Source organism: Rhipicephalus sanguineus, chromosome 6 (genome assembly GCF_013339695.2).
Source record: "Rhipicephalus sanguineus isolate Rsan-2018 chromosome 6, BIME_Rsan_1.4, whole genome shotgun sequence".
NCBI lineage: Eukaryota > Metazoa > Arthropoda > Arachnida > Ixodida > Ixodidae > Rhipicephalus > Rhipicephalus sanguineus.
Window position 1 is genome coordinate 38,453,585 of NC_051181.1, and position 10,202 is coordinate 38,463,786.

At 43.3% G+C, this 10,202-nt stretch overlaps 1 protein-coding gene across 1 annotated transcript in view; it reads right to left on the bottom strand.

The window, feature by feature from the left end:
* Positions 1-9,747, bottom strand: part of LOC119397211 (derlin-1-like) — a gene marked incomplete at its 5' end in the record, with an annotated part of 32,108 nt that extends 22,361 nt beyond the window's left edge. The window contains 4 exon segments of the mRNA XM_037664648.2: positions 973-1,035; positions 1,038-1,071; positions 9,587-9,663; positions 9,666-9,747. Coding sequence (XP_037520576.1) covers positions 973-1,035; positions 1,038-1,071; positions 9,587-9,663; positions 9,666-9,747 — 256 coding nt within the window.
* Between the last annotated feature and the right edge of the window lie 455 nt (positions 9,748-10,202).

Consider the following 10,202-nt stretch of genomic DNA (forward strand, 5'->3'; position numbering starts at 1 on the left):
CGAAATGTGGCTCCAAAAGCATCGGTATGCATGCAGCTGTGGCAAAATGGAGTAAAATAATTCTCAGATGGGTCACTGTGCATTGGTTGTATGGCTGCATTCTATATCTTTCCATACACTTGCCGTCACGTATTCTGGCATGTTGGATAATGAACATCCAAGGCGATAAAAAAAAATGCGGTGCGGCGTATTTCACATTTATTTTCATTGCGCTCTCACCTACGTTAAAATAATCCTTGATTGCCGAAGTGGAGCACGCAAGTGCCGCACAGTTTGCATTTCTTTCATTGTTAGCACGCGTCCGTAGGCAAGTGAAAACTGCAGCCATTTCTGTCTAATCTGCTAGAGAACAATAGTATGCTTCATTTGAGCTGCAAAAGCGCGCATTATTCTACATAAATCAACCACACACCGCTGCAGCTTCAGCCGTGCTGGACCAAGTTATGGTGGCGGGCTGGACAATTGCGGTACCTTTTCCATTCTAGTGACTTCAGGCAACCCTATAGGGCTACGTTGGGTTAAGTAGTGAAGGGTTCCAGCAGGCTTCAAACAAGCACAAGAAACACACAGGACAAGCCTTGTCCTGTGCATTTCCTTTCTTGTGCTCGTGTATGCAACCTGCTGGAACCCTTCACTACTCATCATGTACCAAGTGGCCCAGAAAACCACACTGCTAAACTACGTGGGTTGCTATGGCAACCACATAAGTGAAAATGAGTAAAAGAATTGGACAAGACTGGACACAAGACATCAGGGTGACATGTTACAAATTGATTAATTCAAGTCTAAGGGCTCCATTCTGATCCATTCTATTTCTTTTTATCATGTAGGTTTTGTCAACCGAAGAACTCTAGACAGCCATGGTCTCAGTAAAAGATATGATGACAGAGCAGAGTGGGCAGTAAACGCGCATTGCCAGTCAACATTTATTTGAAATGGAGTACAGGGGAATGAAACACAGGAACTGCTCACCTGTCTCCAGGCGTATGGAGTATGTGTAGAGGAAGTAGAGGTTCACCAGGTAGTGGAAACCCATGGGTAGAAGAACACTGACGTGACTGGCCGCCATATCTGAAGAACAACCGAGCAAGTCAGCTTAGCAGTGCTCATAACAGTGCCACTGAAAGACGAGCAGCATTTAACATATCATGCTCAATTTTGAATGGTGCTTAAACAGGTGGCCATTAACGATAGAAGGGTTCAAACATTGTTTCTTTGAGCTCCGCATGTTCTTTATAAAATTAACTTTTTTTATCTATTAAGTGTAAATGTCCTCCAAAACAAGGTGTATTTTAGTGATGACTCAATTTACATCAGTTTTGAGAAGAAAAATGAGAACTGATAGCGCTTTTAGAAAGCAGTTTCATGTTTCATGTTTTTCAAGTTTCAAGTTTATTAAAAAGAATCGCAGCATACAAAGATACATCGAGGTGCAAAGTTTTCAGAAGGAGGCCCAAAAGTAAAAACTGTGGGAGGGCCTCCTATCAGAATTGGACAAAAAAATATTTTTTTTAGTAAGCACAGGGAACAAATTTAATATACGTTCACAACTATAATAAACATATATAGAAAAACTCAATATGGGCAACACAATAACCAATTGAATAGACGAAATTAATGCGATGAAAGAAGGTATGTTCAAAAACAGTACAAAATACACTCGGCAAAACATCAATACAGGCAATGCAAAAGCAGAATGGTACAATAATTAGTCATGAGAGCAGGTATGTTCACAAACACACGGCAAAACATTAATAAAGGCAATGCAAAAACGGAATGGTATGCTAATTAGAGTGACGAGAGCAAGTATGTTTTCAAAGATGATTGAAAACAGTTTAGTGATAACGTTTTTAAATCAGGGTTTAAAGTGTTCCGAATGGAAATTGCGCTGAAGCAAGCAGTCTGCTTGCCATAATTCGTAGCTACTTTCGGTAACAGAAAATTATTTGACAGAGCAAACCTCGTCGTATTCTTATTAATGAATTGATGAATTGGAAGGGCCTCAACAGAAACTTAGCGGTTGATGGCTTTATGCAGCAAGACCATCAGACTGGCTTTGTATGTGCAAACAACAGGTAGCACACTCAATTTTGAAATAGGGGCTTAGATGACGAACGGGGGGTTGTAAAGGTTATAACTTTCAGCGCGCGTTTCTGGATGCTAACCAAACGAGATATGTGAGCGATAAGTATTTCCCCAAGTGGTAATACAATATTTGATATGTGTATGGATGAAGGCGTATAAAGTGAGAGAAGTGTATCAATGCTGAAGCTTGAACGCATTTTAATTTATGCTCTGATGCCAAAGCCAATTTTTTTAACCACCAAATCAACGTGGGTGTCAAATTTTAGATTGGAATCAACAATGACTCCTAGGAACTTCGCGAACTTATTGTTTAATTTGCACATTGCTTATTCGTATGGTAAGTCATGTCATTAGTTATGAGGAGAATGAAAAAACTATGAACTGAGACTTTACAGGGTTTATAATTATATAATTCTTAAGACACCAATCTTCAAGCTTGTGCACAGTGTAGTTTAATTTATCTAAAAGCTCAGTGGGGTTGGAGGCCGAAGCTACTATCGTCGTATCGTCGGCGTACAGAAAACACTTGCAATTATGTAAGTAATTCGGAAGATCGTTAATAAATGTCAAGAATAAGAGCGGCCGAGAATTGATCCCTGGGGTACACCTTTGGTGATGAGCCTATGTTGTGAAAAGCGCCGTTGATGTAGACGCTTTGATACCTGCTTGAAAGGTAGTCTTTAAGAAGCACCAAAAAAGGGCCAGTAATGCCATAACTTTCTAACTCAGGAAACAAAACTTCATGGTTAATGTGGGCTAGTTGGTGCATATGCATTATAGAAGCAGCGCTAAAAGACGTAGACGAAGAATAAACAAGCACACAGGTTGCGAGTCAGTGCTCGTCCTGTGTGCTTGTTTATTCTTCGTCGACGTCTTTTAGCGCTGCTTATATAATGAAGTGGTTAATGTTGTCAAATGCTTTTTTAAATCAATGAACACTGAAATGGCTATTAATCCCCTGTCCAAATTTGTTCGAATGCAGTCAATAAAGCTAATGACAGCGTGTTCTGTTGAAAGACCCGAGCGGAACCCAAACTGCGACAAGGACAGTATGTTAAATTTGCGAAGTAGCTAGAAATACGAATTTCGATTAATTTTTCTACTATTTTGCTGAAAAATGGGAGTATAGAAATTGGCTTGTAATTTTCTACCAATGTCGGATCACCTTTCTTTAGTATAGGAATTACTTAGCCATCTTCAGTTGCCTAGGAGAAATTCCCGCGGTAAAAATCAAGTTGACTATATGGCAGATAACTTCAGTCGTAACGTGTTTGGTATTGAGTGTATGTTGTCTAGGCCAGCTCCTGTGTTCTTTAGTTGTGTAATAACCATTAGCACTTTATCGGTTGTACAAGGGCGTAAGAAGCAAGACTGAGGTTGCCTTCCAGCTGTGGCACTCTAGGACTTAAATTTTTCCGAAGACGAAAAAAAATTACAAAATATGTTACTTATCTGTTCGGGATTTTGTACTATTTGTTCTCGATGGCGATAGTCTTGACGGTAGCTGTCTTGTTATCACGATTTAGGAAGTCATTAATGATATTCGATTTCTGTTTAACGTTTGTGCATGCGTCAATTTTCCGTTCAAAATATCTTTTTTTTCGCTTGCTTTAGGGCACTGTCTAACTGCGCAGAAGTAGTCTCGTAACATTCTTTAAGTCGGGTGTTGAACGGTTGCCTTTTTGTTTTCGATATAGATTATCTTTCTTGCATAGGGGATCCAAGAGACCCACAGACACCCATGGGCAACGTGGTGCATCATATCGCTTGGTAAAAAGTACATCCTTAGTGCAAACTTTTACCGCATTCAAAATTATGAGGGCAGATTCACGCAACGCTAGTTCAGCATCAGAAAAGCATAGGACGCTAGAGAAATCAGTGCGCTCTATTAACTCAAATAGTCGAACAGACTAAATTTCGTCCCACGTAATTGCCTTTTGGGAAGACTACTAGGTAAATCAAAATAAAAAAGATTGGGTAGTGATCTGTAATATCTACCTGTAAAATTCCTGTATGAGGGTGCGTGTACGTCGCAGTTTCGCTGTGTTATAAATACCCAATAAACACAATACGAACATTCGTTAATACATAAATTGCCCCCAATATTCAGTAGATGTGTCATAGGAGATTCTTCGCAAGGAACCATGTGCTTTTGCTATAAGGAACCGAAAATTGAGACTTCCAGAAGTTTCATTGTCAGTGGCACGTGTTCGACATATCTTTGCACATGATAACAATGCAGTGTTTGTGGAAACAGCTCATTCTGCTTATGTAGTACCAAAAGACTACAGCTAGAATGCAGCAAAACGGAAGCTTGGTTGGCTTGGTCAGTGCCATGGAGGAAGGAAAGCTTAGGAGAGGTCTCCGCTATTGGAGCTGCGTAAGAAAATGTGTGGCAGAAGTCCCGTGCTTTCACAAGGGCTACTGGAATTCCTTGGTGACGCTGTCACCTCATGCATCGCCTGCATCACCACCCGTGACTCTGTTGTTGACAGAGCTGGCCGGGTAGAGTTGCGAATTCGCATTTTTATGCAGTCACTGGATTTCGCGAATAATGTATGCTTTTTGGAGCCTACAGTGAGCGTTGGTCTTCATGGTTGAGTGCTTAGTTCATTGTAAGTTGTAAGTGGCTGTTTTGGAAGCACATCACAGCTCCTCCGAAAATGCTTGTGCCGCAGTTTCGCTGTTCTCCTTTTGGCACCGTGCTGTTGCATCTCTCAGTACTGCAAAATTATATTTCCATGTGGAGAATGACAGTGCCGACATGGTGGTGGCCTGGCGCAATGCGGGATTGTCTACTTGCCTTGCTCTTGCGGTGCATGCACAAGTGAGCTGAAGCCCTCATATCTAGCTTCAAAAATGTGACATAACCGCCTCTCTATGCTTTCCTTCCTCCTTGGTCAGTGCGAACATGACCCTCTCAGAACTCGTGATTCAGTTCTTGGTTTTAAATGCCAAAAACATGGGGTTGTGCCTCATCTATGTGGTGAGTAGTGAATGTAGGAAACTGAAACAACAATAACTAGCTATTAATAATATGCAATGAATGTCAGCGATTTTATTTGAAGCTACAAATATTCTTTCTAAATGTCTTGCTGCACGAACAATGTGTACAAATATCCTCCAAAGCACTTGTATGTTCCCCAACGTATGTTGAAGAACATCATGAGGCAGTGGAACACATTAAACATTGCATGAGCACTCAAACTGTAGGAGTGGCGGAACAATAATCAGAATCCCTTAGCGATGTCTTCGGCATTTAAGGTGTAATAAATAAAATGAAATCCTATAGCCTTGGTGTTCTGTGGACGTTGCCTCCACCACATAAAAGATAAACAAAAAAACAACAACAGGATGTTAAACACACACTGAATAAACACAGTGCTGGCACCTCATGGCAAGAAGCGCATCTGATCCAAACACTGCTCCAGATTTATTTCAGCTAACAGAAGGAATTTACAATTTGACGAAATCTATCAGTCGCCTATAGCTTCGACAGAAGCGAGGGTAGGGTGGCTAGAATGGGGAGGTGTGCTGAGCGCAGCGTGTTTCCCTTGCCAGAGAGGGTCCCTCTGCGCGCCAATGCCGCCAGGGGCTGCTGCAAGGGGCGCTGCATGGTACGGCCGTACGGCTATAGGCCGCCGCCGTTGTAGATTACGGAGGAAAGCCTAGCACTCGGCAACGCGGCGTCGTATTTTTCATCGTTCAAGTGGTGCTTATTGCTCAAGGGTCACGGATTTTTGAGGTGTGAGGATATAAACTGAAGAAGAAACTGCACGTTGTTGCTTCGTTCCTGGCTGCAACTCTGGTACTGTCGTCGACAGAAAAGGCATGTTTGTTCCGAGTACTGGCGTGGAAAGTTATTTTAGAAGTAAGGTCGTGCGATACCGAGAGCTGAGAGGCAGCTGACAAGGAACGCAACACAATGCGAGAAGCATTTCTACACAAGGCACGTAGAGGGGAACGACGTTGGGCTAGTTGGTATGCGTAGTCTGAAGTGAACGACAGCGTGTACAACGTGATATGTTGTACACTTTTATTCCTTAACTCGGGTGCATTTATTTTTAAAGGGGGTTAACCATAAGGAGGAAGAAGAGAAAGCCAAGGGGCTAAGACCTGTGTTCTGTAGATAGCTCTTTATTGCAGAGTTCAAATAAACTTGCTTCGTGTACGAATGTGTTTCCTTTGAAGTAATAAATCTTTCAACCTGCCGACAAAACGAACACATGACGTTTTGACCAGCAGCTAGTGCATAGTAATGGGTACAAGCGCGAGAGCAGGCAATTTTTTAGGTATGTTTCCACCTTTTTAGAAATCTTAGGTTCTGACCCAAAATTAATTGTTTTGTGTTTGCCTTTGGGCGAACAGTTTAAAAGGGCTCTGCAAGTGCGTTCAGTAAAATAACGGAAGGTAATTATAATGTAATTACCAATATTACGCATAACACGGCCATCACGGCAATAGTCATAACTATACCATCCAACCATACAAAAAAATGGCTTCGCAGCATTATAGCTGTGTACCAGGGGCGTAGCCAAGGGGGGGGGTTGGGGGTTCAACCACCCCCCCCCCAAATTTTTCAATTTTGCATATGTATATACACACGCACACATACAAACGCACGCACGAACATGGTTGAACACCCCCCCCCCCCCCCATAAAAAAAAATTCTTGCTACGCCCCTGCTGTGTATGTACGCTGTGCGATGAGCTAGAATCCTTGCGCTATCAATATTAGGATATTATAGCCTAAACCCCCATACGTGTTGTTTCAGAAGGTTGCATTTCAATTGAAGTATTATAACATTAAAAGTCATTCATCGTTTCAATGATTCTAGTTCATTGCACAGGCGCAAGTAAATGTGAGCAAGAAGCATGGAAAGTTTCATGGGAAATATTGATCTGTTCATAGCTATGAGCTTTTTTCGCAACAAAAACCTACTGAAAATCAAGTTTCGAGAAAAACAATAATTAAATTTTCCGAGCATGTCATTTTCAATTTGAGTGTAGTCACAAAAAAAGGACCATAACTTTCGAACAGAACCAAATAGAAGCGTAATTTTTTGTGAACCGCAATTCTGTATGTTCGTACATTTTCAGAACATCAAAAGTAAAAAAATTCACTTTTAAAAAAAAAAAAGACATACCTTAACCATGTGAATAAGCACTAAAAATGACTTGAATAAGTGGCAGTGATACATAATGGCAAGTGGTAAACGGCAGGACACAAGCGCAAAAAGAACAAAAAAAAACTTGCTGCTCAAAGTGGCGTGCGCGAATGCCGCTAGCAATATTACTCTGGCACGCGCAGTGCTACTCGGCGTGCAATACGAACCCTGCTTTTCAAATGGGGGAGGAAGTCTACGCTTTATTAGCGCAATCGCTGAGGTAAAAGAAACGATTAAGGCTGCAAAGTGTAGCACGCAAAAAATAGCGCGAGCCATAATCGTCCGCGCTAGCAAGGCTGCGCTGTACGTCGTTGCTCAACGCCACGCGCCCCTGCGTACAGCACCCCTTGCGGCATCAGCGCACATTGGGGACCGGTTTCCGCGGCCGCTTTTCACACCTCCCCATTCTAGCCACCCTAGCGAGGGTATGAACAGAGGGTGCTTGAGAAAATGGCAACTTTGCACTTCACTTGTAAACGCTACATGCCACGCATAACTGCAAAATTTGGCTGAGCTGCTCATAGCAGTGGTTGCTGTTCGTAGGATGTATTTTTTTCACCAAGCCCGAGAGGTTGTTCAGGAATCCTTGAGCGGTTACCCTCCTTCTAAGCATTTAGGACACTATTCAGTTCAGTATTCCAAGTTTTCAAATATTCACACACCCAGTAGCTAACCAAGATCAGTAATCAATTCATCAGCAACTAATGTCCCTACTGGCATATTCCTAATGAACGATGACAGACTATTAACCATGTTGCAATTACATGCTAAGCTCCAAGTACAAACACAGCTTATCAAAATTGATTACTTTATATATTATTCATCCCATAATCATTCAACAGCCCATTAGGCACTGAGAAGTTTTTACATTAAAAATGCATTCACAAATTATTCAGCTGCTCAATCCTATTGACGGTACATTCCTAATTAAATGCCATTGTGAACCATGGTGCAGTTCATTGCTATCTCATTAAACATGAATAGCTGGGCAAAAACAATTTGTGATAGCATTTATACACTTTTCATTATACAGCTCAAATAGCTCATCAGTGCAATAGCACCAGGGGCGTAGCCAGAAATTTTTTTCGGGGGGGGGGGGGGTTCAACCATACTTTATGTATGTTCGTGCATGCGTCTGTAGTGTGCGTGTATATATACGCAAGCAAAATTGAAAAATTTGGGGGGGGGGTTTGAACCCCCCCCCCCCCTTGGCTACGCCTCTGAATAGCACCGATGAGGATTTAATATTCCTCCACTCATACACCATCTAGGTACACAAGGTTGTCCAAAACTTGAAGAGTATGATGTGTTACAATTGCTTCTGGTGCATGCCAGCAGCGTTAAGATTAGATTCTGTCACCCAGATACATGTGTCAAGGTGGTGTGCTCATGCAAACAGCAAAGACAGGTACTGATGTGCAAGCTGCATCTTAGATGTTTATATACATGCGTTATGATATCGTGCTCGTTAAACTTAGAATGTTCACAAGTAACCGGTTGTTATCACGCGCTGCGTTGCTGTTTATATAAGCACTCGAGTAAAGCTTCAGTTTGGTTCAGTTGGCTCACACAGTAGCGAAGCGTCTTAACCAAGGACAAGCACTGATGCTTATTGCTTACACGGAAAGCAAGCAAAACAAGACAACATTTACAACAACCGAGGGTGTAGTAAACACCCTCGTTGCCTCCGACAAAAATTGCTCGCAGAAAATCGACCAAAAAACAAAGCTTCACTAAATGCGCATTACGGCTCACTGACTTTCTGCGACTACCACCTCGATTGCGCTGGCTGCGCTGCTACTGATGTCGCCAGAAGCGGAAGAAATTATTCGAATGACGAAACGCGGTCACGTTATGCGTTTTTTTCCTTTTACGCACGAATGACGTCGGCTACAAGCCATTCGGGGTCTATGATCGCCAGACACGCACGACCATCGAAACAGGACGCAACAAAAGTGGATCCTTCAAGGAGAACGTACATTGCGCGCCGAATGTTGACGGAAGTAACGAGTAAGGTCTCCCTCTCGTACGATCGCGAGTTACGCGGAGAATGCACTCCATTACGTCTTCAAGATTTCGCTGGTGGCGTAGGTACTCCTCGCACACTTGAGCCTACGACGTCCGGCCCCGCATACTCGTGGGCTGACTACGAGTCGTCGTTCTTAGCGCTTTGAGACATAAAACGACCGGCAGACCACCGCGCGGGCCAATGACGCGACATATTTCGTGCGTCACTGTGACGTACCGTCGCGCGATGGTCCCTCGACTCGTTCGAGCCTGCGGTAAGCGAAAGGATGGTGCACAGCGTTCGGTTGCCGTCGGCAGCTTACTCACCTGAAAGCCCCTGACGAAGTGGTCGTAGCTGAGCACTAGATGTTGCGGGTTGACCAGCCGAAAGCGACCGAGGATGGGAAGAGCACGGACAGGCCGAACCAGTAGCGCGTGAAGACGGGCAAACTGCGGAACCATCGGCGATCTCCGTCATTGTTGCGTCGTTACCGACGGGGCTTCGAGTGCACACACACCACTCAGCCAACCCCTCCTATTTTTTCTCCTCAGAAGCCCCGGTGTTAGAACGACGTGTACTTTCGAGCGCCCGGAGCGCCGCGCGTGGCGGCCATCAAAAAATGTCGATGTCCTTGGCATCGTGACCGTGGCGATGAGTTGCGAAGGGTCGTCGGTCCTCATTATATTCTGCAAAACGCCCAATCAAATAATCGCAGTAGTACAGCCTGTGTGTTGACTCAAACAAATTAGCGCAGACATACTGGCGATTAGGTGGCGTTTGGATAATTGACGTTGTAGTTGTAGGCCGTGTCGCTTCAGTTTTCTGCATTCCTCCATAGTTTTCTGGCACTTTTGCACAAAAGCATAGCCCCTGAGAGTTTAGTAGCAATCAGATAGATGGTCTCTCGTCTCGATATACTTACTAGAGCGTAAAAGTATTGAT